This window comes from Balaenoptera borealis, assembly GCF_965194805.1.
Source record: "Balaenoptera borealis genome assembly, chromosome: 16".
In the NCBI taxonomy this organism is placed as follows: Eukaryota; Metazoa; Chordata; class Mammalia; order Artiodactyla; family Balaenopteridae; genus Balaenoptera; species Balaenoptera borealis.
The window spans coordinates 25,634,049-25,655,371 of record NC_138872.1 but is presented as its reverse complement, the minus strand read 5'-3'; the positions used below and the strand labels follow the sequence as shown (position 1 = coordinate 25,655,371).

The 21,323-nt window shown below is 45.2% G+C and overlaps 1 protein-coding gene across 2 annotated transcripts in view; it reads left to right on the top strand.

Annotated features, from left to right (window-relative positions):
- The window catches only part of ZNF341 (zinc finger protein 341), a 56,374-nt gene extending 45,342 nt beyond the window's left edge, over positions 1 to 11,032 (top strand). For both annotated transcript variants that reach the window (XM_082358807.1, XM_082358808.1), the window contains exon 15: positions 1,059 to 11,032. In XM_082358807.1, coding sequence (XP_082214933.1) covers positions 1,059 to 1,588 — 530 coding nt within the window. In that variant the 3' untranslated portion in view covers positions 1,589 to 11,032. The remainder of the gene's footprint in view (positions 1 to 1,058) is intronic.
- The last annotated feature ends 10,291 nt before the right edge of the window (positions 11,033 to 21,323 follow it).

The following is a 21,323-nucleotide window of genomic DNA, read 5'->3' as shown; positions in this document are numbered from 1 at the left end:
GTAGATTGAGGACTTGGAGACAGAGGGCCTGGGCTTGATTCTTGGCAGTACCACTGTCCTGCTGGGTGGCCTCGGGCAAGTCACTGCCCCCTCTCTGAGCTGTCATCCCAGGGAGGCTGAGGGGACCATGGCACAGGCTGTGTGTGGGATGGAGTTGACTTCATGGTGGATATGGAGGCACCAGTGATTCATCCAGTGAGTGACTATTGCGAGAATACCATGTGTCAGGCACTGGGGGTGCCATGGGGGAATCAGGCAGAAGCCCACCCTGCCCTCCTGGGGAAGCTTAGCATTTAGTGGCAGAGATCGAAAATGAACAGCAAACAAATAAGTATGTTACACTAAAATATGCTGAGGGCAAAGATGGAAATAAGCAGAGTGAGGGGGCAGAGAAAGAAGGGAAGTGGGTATCAGGGAGGGCTCCCCGGAGGAGGTGACACGAAAGCTGAGTCTGAGAGAGGAGAAGAGCCGGAAATGGCTTCCAGGGTGAGGGAGCAGCAAATGCGAAGCCTTCAGGCAGGGAAGAGACTGGCGGGTGTTTGAGACGAGGAAAGGCGGGCGGGAGGCCTGGAGCTCAGAGAACAAGAGAGGGGAGAGGAAGGGGATGGGTCTGAGAGGTGAAGGGAGTGGCCAGCTGCAGCGACTCTGTGGGAAATTTGGGGAATCACTGGAGGGTTTGGAGCAGGGAGTGTCATGGAGAGGTTTTACCAAGACCGCTCTAGCTGCCCTGTGGGGAATGGTCTGAGATGGCCAGGGTGAGGCAGGCAGACCAGAGAGGAGAGAGATGATGGTGACCTGGCAAAGTTAGTCAAGGTTTAGGGGCTGAGCTTGCTGTTCCAGGCAGAGGGGAAACAGCACAAACAAAGGCCCAGAGGCAGGAGGCTGGCACAGGGTAAGTGGCTGGGAGAAGGTGGGAGATGAGAGTGGAGGGAGCAGGGCCCAGATCACACCCATGCTCGTAGGGCAAGCTGGGGAACTGGGCTTCGTTCCAAGTGCCAGGGCAGCATTGCAGGGTGAAGGGTCTGGGTGCCTCTCACTGCCTTCCCTTTGCTCCCCAGGCATGAAGCTCCACAAGTGCGCCTTGTGCAGCAAGTCCTTCAGCCGCCGTGCCCACCTCGCCGAGCACCAGCGCGCCCACACAGGCAACTACAAGTTCCGCTGTGCCGGCTGCGCCAAGGGCTTTTCCCGCCACAAGTACCTCAAGGACCACCGCTGCCGCCTCGGCCCCCAAAAGGACAAGGACCTGCAAGCCCGGCGGCCCCCCCGGAGGAGGGCAGCCCCCCGCAGCGGCAGCACTGGTGGCCGCAAGGTGGTGACGCCCCTGCCTGACCCGCTGGGGCTGGAGGAGCTGAAGGACACAGGGCCTGGGCCAGTGCCCGAGGCCGCCCCAGGCAAGCCGCCCTTCTCGGAGCCGGATGCCGTGCTGTCCATCGTAGTTGGGGGGACGGTAGGGGGCGAACCTGAGCTGGTGGTGCCCGGGCATGCCGAGGGCCTGGGCTCCAACCTGGCCCTGGCGGAGCTGCAGGCAGGGGCCGAGGGCCCGTGTGCCATGCTTGCTGTGCCTGTCTACATCCAGGCCTCGGAGTGATGGACCCATGGTGTTTGCTCCCACATCCTGCCTGATGCTCACCTTTGGGTCCAGGGCCTCTAGGAGCTGACTAGAGATCCTTCCCAGTGGAAGTGAGCCATTGGTCAAAATCCTTTTGGAACATGCTCTGTAAACCCTGGCCCAGGGCCGCCTCGCTGTGTCCCCTGTCCTTCTGGGAAGCCCTGCAGCATTCTGGGATCTGAGGCAGCTGAGCCTGAATGGCCCAGGGTCTGGCTGGTCCAGGCTGGTGGTCAGGCTGCCCATGAGAGAAGACAGGGCAGTCCCACCCACCCCTCCTCCAGGCTGCCTAGGGGCAGCCTCTAGTTAAGCTGTTCTTCAGGGGCCTGATATGGTTGGAGCCCTTACCTGTTAAACCTTTTCACATGCAGTTCTCCCAGCATCCCCAGATGACTCTGTGATGTAGGCATGTAGGAGGCACTCGAGTGTTGTGGTTAGAGTTCAGCTGTCAGCCAGATCTGGCTTCAGATCCAAGCGCTGACACTTACTTGCTGTGTGACCTTGGATAAGTCACTTGACCTCTCTGAGCCCTGCATTCCTCATCTGTACAATGGGGCTTATGACAGTACTACCTCATAGGGCTGTCATTGGGATCCAGTATGATGAAATGTACAAAGAGTTTAGCATAGAGTTTGGCGTAGTGCCCGGCACTCAGAAAGTGCTCAATAAATATTTTTATCAACATGGCTCAGGCCCTAGCTTTGGCAATTTTCTTAGCCCCTAGGTGGCAGCGTTCCCCCCTCCAAAGCTTGTGCGGGCTGAGGGGTCACTTGGCTCCTCACACAGCTACGCTGCCCCAATTGCCATAGAGAGGTTTGGTGCATCCAGAACAGTTATTTCAGAATATGTCCCATGGAAACCCCTGGAGGAAGGGGTTTATAACTCACTTTTGAAAATGCAGGGTCCTGGGCCTTGCCCTAAAACCCTTTGGAATCAGAAACTCTAACCAGAGTCAGAGGACCCTCTCGAGCAGGCCTCTGGATGGCCATAGGTGCCCCCACATCCAGCATTCCCTTCCCCATCTCCAGCTAGTCCAGGGGGGAAGCAAATTAGGCTCCTGGGAGACAGGGAGGGAGAAAAGGGGCCTTCACCAGTGCTTTCTTATTTGTCTTCACCACCACCGTGCTGGGCCACACTGCCTCAGTTACAGGAGAGGACTCTGAGGCTGAGAAGGAACAGGGCAGGATGCGGGAGGACTGTCGGACTCAATTTGATCACTGAGTTTCCCTGAAGGCTGACATCCCTCAGACATCTGTGTGTGGGCCTGTGGCTGGAACTCAGAGCAAGGTCGAGTTCCCCACATCCTCAGGAAGGGTGTGATGCAGTGGGAGGGGCGAGTGAGGTAGCAGTGCACAGCTGAGAGAGTAAGGCCGGTAAGCGTACCCAGCCCTCAGGAGGGCCAGGGGAGGGGCTGATGGGGACAGGAAGTCTCAGAGGGGGAGGTAACACTCGATCTAGGCGTTGACACAGAGTGTTTGATGGATAGAAGAAGGCATGCCAGGGGGATTGGTTCAAGACGGTGGAGTAGAAGGACGTGCGATCACTCCCTCTTGCGAGAGCACCGGAATCACAACTAACTGCTGAACAAACATTGACAGGAAGACACTGGAACTCAACAAAAAAGATACCCCACATCCAAAGACAAAGGAGAAGGCACAATGAGATGGTAGGAGCGACACAATCACAATAAAATCAAATCCCATAACTGCTGGGTGGGTGACTCACAAACTGGAGAAAACTTATACCACCAAAGTCCACCCACTGGAGTGAAGGTTCTGAGCCCCACGTCAGGCTTCCCAGCCTGGGGGTCCGGCAATGGGAGGAGGAATTCCTAGAGAATCAGACTTTGAAGGCTAGCAAGACTTGATTGCAGGACTTCAACAGGACTGGGGGAAACAGAGACTCCACTCTTGGAGGGCACACACAAAGTAGTGTGTGCATCAGGACCCAGGAGGGAAGGAGCAGTGACCCCACAGGAAACTGAACCAGACCTACCTGCTAGTGTTGGAGGGTCTCCTGCAGAGGTGGGGGGTGGCTGTGGCTCACCATGAGGACAAGGACACTGGCAGCAGAAGTTCTGGGGAGTACTCCTTGGTGTGAGCCCTCCCAGAGTCTGCCATTAGCCCCACCAAAGAGCCGGGTAGGCTCCAGTGTTGGGTCGCCTCAGGCCAAACAACCAACAGGGAGGGAACCCAGCCCCACCTATCAGCAGACAAAGTGGATTAAAGTTTTACTGAGCTCTGCCCACCAGAGCAACACCCAGCTCTACCCACCACCAGTCCCTCCCATCAGGAAACCTGCACAAGCCTCTTAGATAGCCTCATCCACCAGAGGGCAGACAGCAGAAGCAAGAAGAACTACAATCCTGCAGCCTGTGGAACAAAAACCACATTCACAGAAAGACAGACAAGATGAAAAGGCAGAGGGCTATGTAGCAGATGAAGGAACAAGATAAAACCCCAGAAAAACAACTAAATAAAGTGGAGATAGGAAACCTTCCAGAAAAAGAATTCAGAATAATGATAGTGAAGATGATCCAGGCCCTCGGAAAAAGAATGGAGGCAAAGATTGAGAAGATGCAAGAAATGTTTAACAAAGACCTAGAAGAATGAAAGAACAAACACCTAGAAGAATTAAAGAACAAACAAACAGAGATGAACAATACAATAACTGAAATGAAAAATACAATAGAAGGAATCAATAGCAGAAAAACTGAGGCAGAAGAACGGATAAGTGACCTGGAAGACAGAATGGTGTAATTCACTGCCACGGAACAGAGTAAAGAAAAAAGAATCAAAAGAAATGAAGACAGCCTAAGAGACCTCTGGGACAACATTAAACACAACAACATTCACATTATAGGGGTCCCAGAAGGAGAAGAGAGAGAGAAGACCCGAGAAAATATTTGAAGAGATTATAGTCGAAAACTTCCCTAACATGGGAAAGGAAATAGCCACCCAAGTCCAGGAAGTGCAGAGAGTCCCATACAGGATAAAACCAAGGAGAAACATGCTGAGACACATAGTAATCAAACTGACAAAAATTAAAGACAAAGAAAAATTATTGAAAGCAACAAGGGAAAAATGACAAATAACATACAAGGGAACTCCCATAAGGTTAACAGCTGATTTCTCAGCAGAAACTCTACAAGCCAGAAGGGAGTGGCGTGATATATTTAAAGTGATGAAAGGGAAGAACCTACAACCAAGATTACTCTACCCGGCAAGGATCTCATTCAGATTCGACGGAGAAATCAAAACCTTGCTTTACAGACAAGCAAAAGCTAAGAGAATTCAGCACCACCAAACCAGCTCTACAACAAATGCTAAAGGAAATTCTCTAAGTGGGAAACACAAGAAAAGGACCTACAAAAACAAACCCATAACAATTAAGAAAATGGTCATAGGAACATACATATCAAAAATTACCTTAAACGTGAATGGTTTAAATGCTCCAACCAAAAGACACAGGCTCACTGAATGGATACAAAAACAAGACCCATATATATGCTGTCTACAAGAGACCCACTTCAGACCTAGGGACACATACAGACTGAAAGTGAGAGGATGGAAAAAGATATTCCATGCAAATGGAAGTCAAAGACAGCTGGAGTAGCGATACTCATATCAGATAAAATAGATTTTAAAATAAAGAATGTTACAAGAGACAAGGAAGGACACTACATAATGATCAAGGGATCAATCCAAGAAGAAGATATAATAATTATAAATATATATGCACCCAACATAGGAGTACCTCAATACATAAGGCAACTGCTAACAGCTATAAAAGAGGGAATCAACAGTAACACAGTAATAGTGGGGGACTTTAACACCTCACTTACACCAATGGACAGATCATCCAAACAGAAAATTAATAAGGAAACACAAGCTTTAAATGACACAGTAGACCAGATAGATTTAATTGATATTTATAGGACATTCCATCCAAAAACAGAAGATTACACTTTCTTCTCAAGTGCGCACGGAACATTCTCCAGGATAGATCACATCTTGGGTCACAAATCAAGCCTCAGTAAATTTAAGAAAATTGAAATCATATCAAGCATCTTTTCTGACCACAATGCTATGAGATTAGAAATCAATTAGGGGGAGAAAAACGTAAAAAACACAAACACATGGAGGCTAAACAATACGTTACTAAATAACCAAGAGATCACTGAAGAAATCAAAGAGGAAATCAAAAAATACCTAGACACAAATGACAATGAAAACATGACAATCCAAAACCTATGGGATGCAGCAAAAGCAGTTCTAAGAGGGAAGTTTACAGCAATACAAGCCTACCTCAAGAAACAAGAAAAATCTCAAATAAACAATCTAACCTTACACCTAAAGGAACTAGAGAAAGAAGAACAAACAAAACCCAAAGTTAGTAGAAGGAAAGAAATCATAAAGATCAGAGCAGAAATCAATAAAACTAAAAGCTGGTTGTTTGAGAAGATAAAGAACATTGATAAACCATTAGCCAGACTCATCAAGAAAAAGAGGGAGAGGACTCAAATCAATAAAATTAGAAATGATAAAGGAGAAGTTACAACAGACACCGCAGAAATACAAAGCATCCTAAGAGACTGCTATAAGCAACTCTATGCCAATAAAATGGACAACCTGGAAGAAATGGAAAAATTCTTAGAAAGGTATAACGTTCCAAGACTGAACCAGGAAGAAACAGAAAACATGAACAGACCAATCACAAGTTATGAAATTGAAACTGTGATTAAAAATCTTCCAACAAACAAAAGTCCAGGACCAGATGGCTTCACAGGTGAATTCTATCAAACATTTAGAGAAGAGCTAGCACCCATCCTTCTCAAACTCTTCCAAAAAATTGCTGAAGAAGGAACACTCCCAAACTCATTCTACGAGGCCACCATCACCCCAATACCAAAACCAGACAAAGATACTACACAAAAAGAAAATTACAGACCAATACCACTGATGAATATAGACGCAAAAATCCTCAACAAAATACTAGCAAACAGAATCCAATGACACATTAAAAGGATCATACACCATGATCAAGTGGGATTTATCCCAGGGTTGCAAGGATTCTTCAATATATGCAAATCAATCAATGTGATACACCATATTAACAAATTGAAGAATAAAAACCATATGATCATCTCAATAGATGCAGAAAAAGATTTTGACAAAATTCAACACCCATTTATGATAAAGAAAACCTCTCCAGAAAGTGGGCATAGAGGGAACCTACCTCAACATTATAAAGGCCATATATGACAAACCCACAGCAAACATCATTCTCAATGGTGAAACACTGAAAGCATTTCCTCTAAGATCAGGAACAAGACAAGGATGTCCATTCTCGCCACAATTATTCAACATAGTTTTGGAAGTCCTAGCCATGGCAATCAGAGAAGAAAAAGAAAAGGAATACAAATTGGAAAAGAAGAAGTAAAACTGTCACTGTTTGCAGATGACATGATACTATACATAGAAAATCCTAAAGATGCCACCAGAAAACTACTAGAGCTAATCAATGAATTTGATAAAGTTGCAGGATACAAAATTAATGCACAGAAATCTCTTGCATTCCTATACACTAATGATGAAAAATTTGAAAGAGAAATTAAGGAAACACTCCCATTTACCACTGCAACAAAAAGAATAAAATACCTAGGAATAAACCTACCTAGGTAGACAAAAGAGCTGGATACAGAAAACTATAAGACACTGATGAAAGAAATTAGATGATTTAAACAGATGGAGAGATATACCCTGTTCTTGGATTGGAAGAATCAATATTGTGAAAATGACTATACTACCCAAAGCAATCTACAGATTCAATGCAATCCCTATCAAATTACCAATGGCATTTTTTACAGAAGTAGAACAAAAAATCTTAAAATTTGTATGGAGACCCTAAAGACCCCGAATAGCCAAAGCAGTCTTGAGGGAAAAAAATGGAGCTGGAGGAATCAGACTCCCTGACTTCAGACTCTACTACAAAGCTACAGTAAGCAAGACAATATGGTACTGACACAAAAACAGAATATAGATCAATGGAACAGGACAGAAAGCCCAGAGATAAACCGACACACCTATGGTCAACTAATCTATGACAAAGGAGGTAAGGATATACAATGGAGAAAAGACAGTCTCTTCAATAAGTGGTGCTGGGAAAACTGGACCACTACATGTAAAAGAATGAAATTAGAACACTCCCTAACACCATACACAAAAATAAACTCAAAATGGATTCGAGACCTAAATGTAAGACCAGACACTATAAAACTCTTAGAGGAAAACATAGGAAGAACAATCTTTGACATAAATCACAGCAAGATCTTTTTTGATCCATCTCCTAGAGTAATGGAAATAAAAACAAAAATAAACAAATGGGACTTAATGAAACTGAAAAACTTTTGCAAAGCAAAGGAAACTACAAACAAGACGAAAAGACAACCCTCAGAATGGGAGAAAATATTTGCAAACGAATCAACGGACAAAGGATTAATCTCCAAAATATATAAACAGCTCATGCAGCTCAATATTAAAGAAACAAACAACCCAATCCAAAAATGGGCAGAAGACCTAAATAGACATTTCTCCAAAGAAGACATACAGGTGGCCAAGAAGCACATGAAAAGCTGCTCAACATCACTAATTATTAGAGAAATGCAAATCAAAACTACAATGAGGTATCATCTCACACCAGTTAGAGTGGGCATCATCAGAAAATCTACAAACAACAAATGCTGGAGAGGGTGTGGAGAAAAGGGAACCCTCTTGCACTGTTGGTGGGAATGTATATTGATACAGCCACTATGGAGAACAGTATGGAGGTTCCTTAAACAACTAAAAATAGAATTACCATATGACCCAGCAATCTTGCTACTGGGCATATACCCTGAGATAACCATAATTCAAAAAGACACATGCACCCAATGTTCATTGCAGCACTATTTACAATAGCCAGGTCATGGAAGCAACCTAAATGCCCATCGACAGACGAATGGGTAAAGAACATGTGGTACATATATGCAATGGAATATTACTCAGCCATAAAAAGGAATGAAACTGGATCATTTGTAGAGATGTGGATGGATCTAGAGACTGTCATAGAGAGTGAAGTAAGTCAGGAAGAGAAAAACAAATATCGTATATTGACGCATATATGTGGAACCTAGAAAAATGGTACAGATGAACCGGTTTGCTGGGCAGAAATAGAGACACAGATGTAGAGAACAAACGTATGGACAACAAGGGGGGAAAGTGGCGGGGGGTGGTGGTGGTGGGATGAATTGGGAGATTGGGATTGACATATATACACTAATATGTATAAAATGGATAACTAATAAGAACCTGCTGTAAAAAAAAATAAATAAAATTCAAAAACTAAAAAAAAGAAGAAGAAGAAGAAGGCATGCCAAGTAGAGCAGGGCATGAGCAAAGACCTCGAGGTATGACAGTGCTCAAGGTGTGTCGTGTTCTGGGGCTGGTGAATGGTCCAGGGTGACAGAGATTTGGGGGAAGTGGGTAGATCATGATAATCACTAATATGCTTTGAGCCTTCATGTGATTGACACTGTGCTATAAACCTTTTATGTCGTATCACCTCAGCCCCATCAGGTGAGAATTGTCACTTTCCTTATTTTACAGATGAGGAAATGTAGGCACAGAGAGGTAAAGTTTCTTACCCAAACTCACACAGCTAATAAGTCAGAGAGCTGGGATTCAGGCTGAGTGGCCTGACTCCACGTGGCCTTAGCCACTCTGCTCTACTGAAATATGGGTTGATGTCTAATCAGAGAGAGCCTTGGATGTTGGGTTAAGGAATTTTATTCTCTATAATTAATATATTCTCTATAATGGAAGAGTCATGGGTGGCATTAAACATTTTGAAAAAAATTGTAACAGTGATAGTAAAAAATGTTAAAAACCAAATCTCCATCCTAATACAACTATTTAAATTATATTTCTCTTTTCTTCCTGCCAACGTACACATGCATGCACTTACCAGTAATCACGAGGACTAAAGTTTACTAGGCACTTATATCATGCCTGGTGTGTCCTAAGCACTTTAAGGTAGGTGCTACTTTTAATCATATTTTACAGCTGAGATGAGGCAAGGTTAAGCAGCCCAAGTCACACAGCAGTAAGTGACAGAGCCAGGCCCCCAAACAAGGGCCATATCAAGATCAGGTCTAATACTTAACAGATGTGCAGTTGGACTGTGGGGGAGGAGGCTGGGGCACTATTGGGGTTCTCATAGCTGAACGTGTCCCAGGTTGGCAGATGAGAGACTGAGGCCCAGAGAGCGGAAGGCCCATGGTCAAGGGTCACTCAAAGTTGATGACAGAGCTTCTCCAGGACCCCAGAGCCCCTAGATGCAGGACAGGGTGTAGTATAAAGAGGAACTGACCTGGGCATCCAAGGTCCCACAGATTTTGGCATCAGGAAGAGCTGGGTTTGAATCCTGGCTCTGCCTCTTCCCAGCTGTGTAACTGTGGCAAGTCACTTCACCTCTCTGAACCTTGGGGTCCTTATATGTCAAATGGGGAGAATAATAGTACCTACCCAATGAGACTGTTGTTGCAACTGAGGGAGAGAATTCTGGTAAAGCAGAGATCACAAATTGGCAGCCCACAGGTTGATAGACTTTGGCATTCACAATGTTTGAAAAATGAGCCAACATTTAAAAATAATGAAATTGGAGACCTGCAATCATGAAAAGTAAGATTCATTCCTTCTGTGTCAGGAACAAGACCATGGTGCCTGCTATCATGTCTTCAACATTATGTTGGAGGTCTAGCCAAAGGAACAAGGCAAGGAAAATAAATGATGTAAGGATTGGAAAGGAGGAAATAATAGCAAGGATGCTGAAATAATAGTAAGACAAATATATAAAAATTTACTGTGTTCCTATACTCTAGGAGTAATTAGAAAATGTAATTTAAAGTTGGGAGATTTCACATAAAAATCTGGGTTTCTGACTTCTATTGAAAAATGGGGGGAATTCCCTGGTTGTCCAGTGGTTAGGACTCCGACCCTTCACTGTTGAGGGCGTGGGTTCAATCTCTGGTAGGGGAACTAAGATCCTGCAAGGTGCGCGGCGTGGCCACAGAAAAAAAAAAAAAAAAAGATAAAAATGGGATATCTGGTACCATGGGGCAGTAGTCAGGTGGAGCTGGGCTAGCCAGCCCTTTAGGTGAGCACATATATTACATGTGTCTGAAAAGTGGAAAAGCAAGATGGCCAGGCAGGGCCACATGATTTTTCATGTCGCTGGCCCACTTTACTCATTCATCTTATTTATAGACTCTGTGGGTATATGACTTTGAGGAACCCTGTAAATTCTGCTTCCTTTACGTCCAGTCCTCTGTCTGCCTCTAAGCCAGAGCTGCCCTCAGTTTCTCTATCAATAAATGTGGGGAGTTGAGTCATGGTTTTACTGACTGTATACTAAGTGCCACACCCTGTGCTCTGTGCCTTATTTATATGTTACTGAGTCCTCAAGACACCCCTTGGAAGCAAGCTCTCTTATCATGTCCATTTTACAGGTGGGGAAACCAAGGCTCAGAGAGGTATAACAACTTGCCCAAGGACTCACAGCTGGAATGTGTGGAGCTGGGCCTCCAGTCCAGGACTGACAGACTCCAGAACTCCTGCCTAGTCTTAGGATTTCTAAAGCTCTCACCAGCTCTGATGAGATGGTTATTTTTGGAACCACTTCTCTGAGGCTCCAGCCACAGCTCATCTCCTTGGCCACACTACCCTGTCGAGGCCACCAGGCTCTCCTGCATGAATGACCGTATCATCAGCCTTCTCTTTTTTAAAAAATTAATTAATTTTATTTTATTTATTTTTGGCTGCACTGGGTCTTTGTTGCTGTGAACAGGCTTTCTCTAGTTGTGGTGAGTGGGGGCTACTCTTCATTGCACTGCGTGGGCTTCTCATTGCGGTGGCTTCTCTTGTTGCGGAGCACGGGCTCTAGGCGTGCGGGCTCAGTAGATGTGGCACAAGGGCTTAGCTGCTCCGCAGCATGTGGGATCTTCCTGGACCAGGGGTTGAACCCGTGTGCCCTGCATTGGCAGGCGGATTCTTAACCACTGCGCCACCAGGGAAACCTATCAGCCTTCTCTTTGGTCTCCCTGCTTTCTCTATTCCTCCACCATGATCCATTCTCTTGACAGCAGCCCAAAGGATCTCTCTAGAGCCTGGTCAGATTATGCCACTTTCTTGTTTAAAACCCTCCAGTGGGGGCTTCTCTGGTGGCGCAGTGGTTGAGAGTCTGCCTGCCAATGCAGGGGACACGGGTTCGAGCCCTGGTCTGGGAAGATCCCGCATGCCGCGGAGCGACTAGGCCCGTGAGCCACAATTGCTGAGCCTGCGCGTCTGGAGCCTGTGCTCCGCAGCAAGAGAGGCCGCGACAGTGAGAGGCCCGCGCACCGCGATGAAGAGTGGCCCCCACTTGCCGCAACTAGAGAAAGCCCTCGTACAGAAACGAAGACCCAACACAGCCATAAATAAAAAAACAAACAAAAAAAACCCTCCAGTGGCTTCCAATCCTTCCCAGGGTGAAATCTAAAGTTTTCCCTGTAGATTTCAAGGTTCTATGCCATGCAGCCCTCATCTCCTACCACTCTTTTCTTTTTTCTTTAAATTTATTTATTTTGTTTATTTTTTTATTTTTTGGCTGTGTTGGGTCTTTGCTGCCACGCGCGGGCTTTCTCTAGTTGCGGCGAGCAGGGGCAGCTCTTCGTTGCGGTGCGCGGGCTTCTCATTGCGGTGGCTTCTCTTGTTGCGGAGCACGGGCTCTAGGCACGCGGGCTTCAGTAGTTGCGGCACGCGGGTTCAGTAGTTGTGGCTCACGGGCTCTAGAGCGCAGGCTCAGTAGTTGTGGCGCATGGGCTTAGTTGCTCCGTGGCATGTGGGATCTTCCCGGACCAGGGCTCGAACCCGTGTCCCCTGCCTTGGCTGGCGGATTCTTTAACCACTGCACTACCAGGGAAGCCCTCCTACCACTCTTTTCTTATTTCACTCCACTCCAGCCACACCTGCCCCCTAGCTGTTCTTCCATCATATAAACTAGTTCCTACCTCGGGACCTTTGCACTTGCTGTTCCCTCTGTCTAGAATGCTCTTCTCCCAGATTTTTTATGGCTGGCTCCCTCCTTCTATTCACCTTTGTCCAAAAGTCATTTCCTCAGAGAGGTCTTCCCTGGCCAATCTGTCTAAAATAACCCCTACCCACTCCCATCATTCTCTAGTCCCTTAGCCTGCTTCATTTTTATTCATCACCCTTGACGTTATATTAGACGTTTCTTTATTGTCTGTTCCCCTCATTAGAAACCCACAAGGACAAGGACTTTTTTCTGTTTTGTTCACTGATATATCTGCAGTGCCTAGAACTTCCCAGGAATTGCTCGATCAATATTTCTTGAGATATTTTGAACGAACAAGGTCCCCTCCACACATCCTCTCCTCCCACCTCACAGAGGCCAAGGGTAAGTTTCCCCCAGTAAGAATCTGCCACATAGGCTGAGAGAGAATTGGGAGGTAATGTCTGGTTATAAAGGACTCTTTCCTTTGTCTTAAAAGGGAGCTGAGAATATCTGGGACAAATGACAAAGGCGGTGGCTTGGAAGTCTCAGTTGACAGAGCAAGTATCCTGCCTGGCCCAGGAGAACCGGTTGCACCAATTTTATCACCCCTGGGGAGGAAGGAGTGGAGGTGGCAGCTGCAGATGCTCCCAACCCCCAAGGCTGCCAGCAAGTGCCCCGTGGATTCTCAGGACCTGAAGGGTGGTGGTGTCAGGGAGTTTAGTAGATTCTACCTCAGGGTTGGGGGTGACCCCCTACTGGCCAAGGATGGCTGGTGTATGGTCAGGCACAGAACCTGAGGCAGGAGGCCAAGGCCCAACTTCTCTGTATAGAATCACAGAGAGTAAACTGAAGCCCAGAAAGCGAAAGGGTCTTGTCATGGCAAACTGAGTTCAGATCCAGCTCTCCTGACCCCCGGGTCACAGCTACCTCAGTCCATTCATTTATTCACGCAACAAATATTTAATGAGCACCTACTATATGCCAGGCATAGTTCTAGGCATTGGCGGTACACGGTGAACCAAACAGGTAATGATCTGTGGAGTTCCCCTGTAGAGGAAGCAGAAGATAAATAACAAAGTAAATAAGCAAATTATATAATATGTTAGGAGGTGATAAATTACTGTAGAAAAGAGAAAAACTAGAGACAAGTAGAGGTTTGGGGAGTATGGGGTGTGGGGCAGGTTGCAGCATTATTTGGGGTGGCCTGGAAGGCCTCACTAGGAAGGAAACATTTAGGAAAAGACTCAAGGAAGAGGAAATGAGCCATGTGGTTATCTGGGAAACAGCATGTCAGGGAGAGGGCATAGCCCTTGCAAAGCAATGCCCTAAGGTTGGAGGGCCCTGCTGTGTTTGAAGAACAGTAGAGAGGCCAGTGTGGCTGGAGTGAGGAGTTGGAAAGGCAGTGAGGTGACGGGAGGATCATGACACATCATATAGGGACTTGAGGGACATTGAAAGGCCTTTGGCTTTTACTCTGAGGTATGTGGGGAGCCATCGAGGGGACTGTGAGCAGTGGTTCTGACATGTATTTTTTAAAGGACCCCTCAGGCTGCCATTTAGAGAATGTGCTGGAGCGGGTAAGGGTGGAGACAAGAAGGCCAGTGAGGAAGTGTATTAGTTTCCTATTGCTGCTGTAACAAATTACTACAAACTCTGTGGCTTAAAACCACTCAAGTTTATTATCTTTCAGTGTTGGAGGTCAGGGGTCTGGTATGGTTCTCAATGGACTGAGATCAAGTTACTGGCAGGGCTGTGTTCCTTTTGGAGGCTCTTGGGGAAAATCCATTCCCATGCCTTTTCCAGTTTCTAGAAGCCACCTGCATTCCTTGGCTTGTGACCCCTTTCTGGCTTCAAAGCCAGAAAGGTAGCATCTTCCATTCTTTCTCTGACTCTGACCCTTCTGCTTTCTTCTTGTGATTGCATTGGGCCCACCAGGATAATCTCCCCATCTCAAGATCCTTAATTTAATTCTTCTGCAAAGCCCTTTTTGCCACTTAAGATGACATTCTATAGAATGTGGACATCTTTGGAAGGCCAATATTCTGCCTACCACTGGAGGCTACTGCAAAAATCCAGGCAAGAAATGATGGTGAAATGAGTGAGAGTGACAGCAGTGAAGATGGTGAGAAAAGGTGGGGTTCTGGATATATTTTGAGGGTAGAGCCAACAGGATATTCTGAGATTGGATGTGGACCTTTCTTTTCCAGTGGAGGGGGATTTCTAGTCTACCTCTGTGTTGGGCCTGGACCTGGGTGAGGATGTGGGTTTCTCTGGCATGAGGACCAAGGAGTCATCAATCCATTATTGGAACCTATGTGGCTCCCTAGGGCCTGGTGCCTGTTACATGGCCTGCACGTGCTCAGTTGAAGGGATATGAAGTACGTCTTGTAACCCACCATTAGCTCAAGTGCAGGGGTCCCTCCAGGGCACAATCTCCCCCAACTCCCCACTGTACAGGTTCTGCTGGGCCTGACCTATGCCTATTGCTAACTTTGGCCTGTTCCCCAGGAAGGTCACACTTGCTCCCATGTCCATCACACTTTATTTATGTGTTTGTTTCTGTGTGAAACCGAGTCTCCCTGAAACCGAGTTCCCGTACTGAGTTTATGATTAATCTCTCTATCCAAAACTTTATTCCCCTGCTTGTCTCCTCTGACCTCAATCCCTTTTTTGTCCCCTCTGGCCTCAATCCTGTGCTAACTGAACACTAATCAACCAGAGTCAGCTATTGTTGATAACATCATCAATGTACTAAAATTGCTACTATGTCATCATTAACTTACAAGCTCAGGTTGTTTCTCTAGGGCAAGATGAGCCCACAGATCCTCAAGCCATGGACCGCCTGGACAGAGAATTATAAAAAGGAGACCTCCTGATTCCTGAAACTATGATTAAGAAATGTCACAAGACGATGATTTACCCTAGTTCCTTTGTTCTTCCCCCTTAAAACATCCCTAACTCAAAGACCAAGATGAAGTGGATCTGAGACTTGTCTCCCACTCCTTAGCTTGATGCCCTGCAAATAAATCCTTACTTTGCTGCAAATGCCCGCTGTCAGAGTTTGGCTTTCTGCATCATGGGCACACGAGCTCTTGCTCGGTTTCATGTGTATCTCTCTGTCCATTTATTCATTTGGATGTAGGCGGTATAAGCATAGTGGCTAAGCAGGTTGTATTTATAGTAAGAATCCCAGCTCTGCCCCTACAAGCTGTGTGACCTTGGGCAAGCTATTCAACTTCTCTGTTTCTCCAGTATCTAATGTACAAAATTGGGACGATAATAATGCTCATTTCATGCAGTTGTTGTGTGGGCTAAATGAGCTATTTCTTGTAAAATGCTCAGTTTGGTGTCTTGCTTAGAACAAAGTGCTCAATAAAGATTTTCTATTACTTGCTGGGGTATCAGATGCCAGCCGCACTACTTAATAATGGTGTGACCCTGGGCAAGTCATTCAACCTCTCGAAGCTTCTATTTCCTCAGCTGTAATCTGTACCTACCTCATTGAGCTATAGTTGGGATGATTAAATGAGGTATTCTATGTAAGCCATCTGATTCAGCATGAGGGCTCAATAGATGTTATTGACTATTATTCCTGTCATTATTGTTTATTTATTGTGTAAATATATATTGGTTGCATATTCTGTGCCAGGCCCTTTACCTGTATTCTCAATGAATCCTCAGAATGTGGCCTGGTGTGGAAGTTAGTGTCTCTTTCACAGATGGGGAAACCGAGGCAGATGATGCACCTTGCCACATGGCTGAATGGAAGAGCCCCAGTTCTAAACTAGGTTTGTGTGGTAGGCACCAAAACATGTTTTCTTTTTGTTTATGTACAGTATTACATAATTTACAGGCGTACAATATAGTGATTCACAATTTTATAGGTTATACTCCATTTACAGTTATAAAATATTGGCTATATTCCCCATGTTGTACAATATATCTTTTAGCTTATTTTATACATAATAGTTTGTACCTCATAATCCCCTACCCCCAAACATATTTTCTTTTCATTACTTCAACACACTTTTTTTTGAGTTAAAATTCACATAACATAAAATTCACCATTTTAACTACTTAAAGTGTACAATTCAGTGCTTTTTAATTGGGTTGTTTGTGTTTTTTGTTTTTGAGTTGTAATAGCTTTTTTTTTTAAAGATAATTTTATTTATTTTTTTAAAAATATTTATTTATTTTTGGCTGCATTGGGTCTTGGTTGCACGGGATCTTTGTTGTGGCATTCGGGGTCTTTCGTTGCGGTGCGTGGGCTCTTCTTTGGGGCACGCAGGCTTCTCTCTAGTTGTGGCTTGCATGCTCAGTAGTTGCAGCGTGTGGGCTTAGTTGCTCTGCGGCATGTGAGATCTTAGTCCCCCGACCAGGGATCGAACCTGCGTCCCCTGCACTGGAAGGCAGATTCTTAACCACTGGACCACCAGGGAAGTCCCTTTTTAAAAATTGTATTCTGGGGCTTCCCTGGTGACACAGTGGCTAAGAATCTGCCTGCCAATGCAGGGGATACAGGTTTGAGCCCTGGTCCAGGAAGATCCCACATGCCGCGGAGCAACTAAGCCTGTGCACCACAACTACTGAGCCTGCACTCTAGAGCTCGCGAGCCACAACTACTGAGCCCACACGCCACAACTACTGAAGCCCACACGCCTAGAGCCTGTGCTCCGCCACAAGAGAAGCCACCGCAATAGAAGCCCGTGCACCACAACGAAGAGTAGCCCCTGCTCGCCGCCACTAGAGAAAAGCCCGCACGCAGCAACAAAGACACAACACAGCCAAAAATAAAATAAACTAATTTAAAAAAAATTTTAAAAAGTGTATTCTGAATATTAACCCCTTGTCAGGTATGGAATTTGCCAGTATTTTCTCTCATTTTGTGAGTTGCCCTTTCACTTTCTTTTTTTTTTTTTTTTAAATGCCAATGGACATTTTTTTTTTTTTTAATTTTAATTTTATTTATTTATTTATGGCTGTGTTGGGTCTTCGTTTCTGTGCCAGGGCTTTCTCTAGTTGCGGCAAGTGGGGGCTACTCTTCATCGCGGTGCGCGGGCCTCTCACTATCGCGGCCTCTCCTGTTGTGGAGCACAGGCTCTAGATGCGCAGGCTCAGTAGTTGTGGCTCACGGGCCCAGTTGCTCCGCGGCATGTGGGATCTTCCCAGACCAGGGCTCGAATCCGTGTCCCCTGCATTGGCAGGCAGACTCTCAACCACTGCGCCACCAGGGAAGCCCGCCCTTTCACTTTCTTGATAATGGACTTTGGTGCACAAAAGTTTTTAATGTTGGTGAAGTCCAATGTATCTATTTTCTTCTTTTGTTGCTTGTGCTTTTTGTGTCATATTTAAGAAACTGTTGCCTAATTGAAGGTCACAAAGATTTATACCTATGTTTCCTTCTAAGAGTTTTATAGTTTTAGTTCTTACATTTAGGTCTTTGATCCATTTTGAGTCCTTTTTTGTATATGGTGAGAGGTAGGGATATAAATTCATTCTTTTGCATCTGAATATCCAGTTGTCCCAGCACTGTTTGTTGAAAGACTGTTCTTTCCCTATTGAATGGTCTTGGTACTCTTGTTGAAAATCAATTGACCATAGATGTATGGGTTTCTTTCTGGACTCTCAGTTCTATTCCATTGATCTATATATCTATCTTTATGTCAGGGCCACACTGTTTTTGTTTTGTTTTGTCTGGGTTTTGCTGTTGTTTTTGTTGTTTTACTGAGAACTTTTTTTAAATTGAGGTATAGTTGATTTACAATATTGTGTTAGTTTCAGGTGTACAGCATAGTGATTCGGTTATATATTTTTTTCTGATTATATTCCATCATAGGTTATTACAAGATGTTGAATATAATTCCCTGTGCTGTACAGTAAATCCTTGTTGCTTATCTATTTTATGTATAGTAGTTTGTATCTGTTAATGGGGGTGGGCTTTTTTGCATTTTTTATTGAGATATAATTGACATATAACATTATAGTTATCTCTTGCTATCCTCAGGGGATTCGTTCCAGAATCCCCCTCAGATACCAAAATTTGAGGGTGCTCAAGTCCCTTATTATAAAATGGTGTAGTATTTGCATATAACATCCTCTAGTATACTTTAAATCATCTCTAGGTTACTTACAATACCTAATACAATGTAAATGCTATATAAATAGTTGCTGGTGCACAGCAAATTCAAGTTTTGCTTTTTGGAACTTTCTGGATTTTTTTGTTGTTTTTGTTACTATTTTCAAACCTCAGTTGGTTGAATCCATGGATACAGATCCTGCAGATATGGAGGGCTGACTGTATATTAGTTTCAGGTTTACAACATAATGACTCAATATTTGTGTATATTGTGAAACGATCACCACAATAAGTCTGGTTAACATGCGTCACCATATGTAGCTACAAATTGGTTTTTTTGTGTGTGCTGAAGATATTTTTAAGGAGCAATCCCAGATACCCTCCCTCCCCCGAGAAAAAAACCCTCACCTAAATCCGATTCCCCCACATTGCTCTTCATGGGCACCTAGTCCCTCTGAACCACCTGAAACCAAGCCGGTGGCTCACTTTAAATGTCGCTCAGCTTCCGCTCTGAATTGAGGAATGTGTACTTGAACTTTAAAACAGATTCTCTTCTGGAAGGAGAGTCACAGGGCAGCATGCTCAGCAGAGTGACTGCCAGGGCATTGTTTGGGGTAAATAATAACGACCAGATAGCTGCCGCTGGTCATGGCGTGTTCATGAACTTTGGGAGGAGGCTGGAATATTGAGGGCTAGTGCAGGTGTCCCTGTGAACAGGCATATAGAACATGGGACTGAGAGGTGGGCTCCCAGGCTGAACGTGGAGACCCTCAGGGAGATGGTGTCACCAGCACGAGGTGTGGGGATGTGTGTCCCTCTGGTCTGTGAGATCCAGGTGGTCGTGCACCAGATACACAGTGTCACAGTAGGTCAGAGATTCCAACAAGGGAGCCCAGCGAAAGGCATGGCAGGAGGTTGTCCCTACCACTGGGGGCCATCTTGAGAAGGCCAAGTGTGGGTTTTGATGCAGAACCAAAGGTCTGTGTTCCCTGCCAGAATGATGCCTACAAGGTACCATCTGGGTTTTGCCTTTTCCTGAAAGTTCCTGCCACCAGGTGTGCATTTGCTTGTCAAGGAGCAAAACTGTCACCCTGAGCAAGTGGCTAACCCAATCTTACCATCGCCCTCATCCCCAGGGCCAGGCCGTGACTTGGCTTCTCTGCTTGAGCTCCTGGACCACAGGGAGCTTCTCTCTGTTGTGATGAGAGACCCAAGGGTGACTCCTGGGCCCGGTTCCTCTGAGATCCCCCAGTTACCTCCTCCCGCAGTTACCTCCTTCCCCGGTTCTGCCAGCTGTGTTGCAGGGAAAAAAAATAAATAGGGTGCACGAGGATGGTCACATTCCAGGTCTCAGGCGAGTCCCTGGGATGGGCCGCCAGGTGAGGGTCCTTGGCTTCGCTCAGGAAGGAATTCAAGAGTGAGCCCAAGTAGAGGGAAAGCAGATTTCTTTAGAAAGATACACATTCCATTGACAGAATGCAGTCCATCTCAGAAAGTGAGAGTGACCAGGACTACATCGTTTTGATTATTGTAGATTTGCAGTAAGTTTTGAAATTGGGACGTGTGAGTCCTCCAATTTTGTTTTGACTATTCAAGGCCCTTTAAAATTCCATATGAATTTTAAAATGCAGCTTATCCGTTTCTCCAAAAAAAGGCAGCTCATGTTTTTATAGGGGTTGTATTGAATCTGTAGATAAATCTGGGGAGTTTTGTGACCCAACAATAATGTCTTCCAATCCATGAATATGGGATGTCTTTCAACTTATTTAGATGTTTAATTTCTTTCAACAAAGTTTTGTACTTCTCAGTGTACAAGACTTGACTTTATTAGGTTGAACACTTCTCTTCTGTTCCTAGTTTGTTGAGTGTTTTTATCAGGAAAGGGTGTTGGATATATTCTGCTTGGTTTTTACAGCTAAAAATTAGCAAAGTCCTCTGTATTTGACTTGGTATAATTATGTGAGACCAAATCATAATAATTTTTATGGTTCATATTCAAAACCCATTCTTCATAATAGGCTTTATTAATTCAGCTTTTTTTTTACTTTTTTTTTGGCTGCATCACACAGCTGGCAGGATCTTAGCTCCCCAACCAGGGATCGAACCCGGCCCCCTGGCAGTGGAAGTGAAGAGTCCAAATCACTGGACCGCCAGGGAATTACCTCCTTGACATATTTTTAAAGAAAATTACAAATATATGGCAGGGTATCTTTAACCATGTGACCTTGGGCAGTTTCTACTTCTGTGGTTCTCAGTTTCCTCAACTATAACATGGAGATGGTATAGTAATGCTTATTTCATGGGGCTGTGGTGGATGGAAATAAGAGGAGATTTTTGAAGGCAGGGTACTTGGTAAACAAATCAAAACTGCATGCTTCTATGGCTGCTCTTACCAGAGATTTTTTTTTTTTTATTAATTAATGTTTATTTATTTACTTATGGCTGTGTTGGGTCTTCGTTTCTGTGCAAGGGCTTTCTCTAGTTGCGGCAAGCGGGGGCCACTCTTCATCGCGGTGCGCGGGCCTCTCACTATCGCGGCCTCTCTTGTTG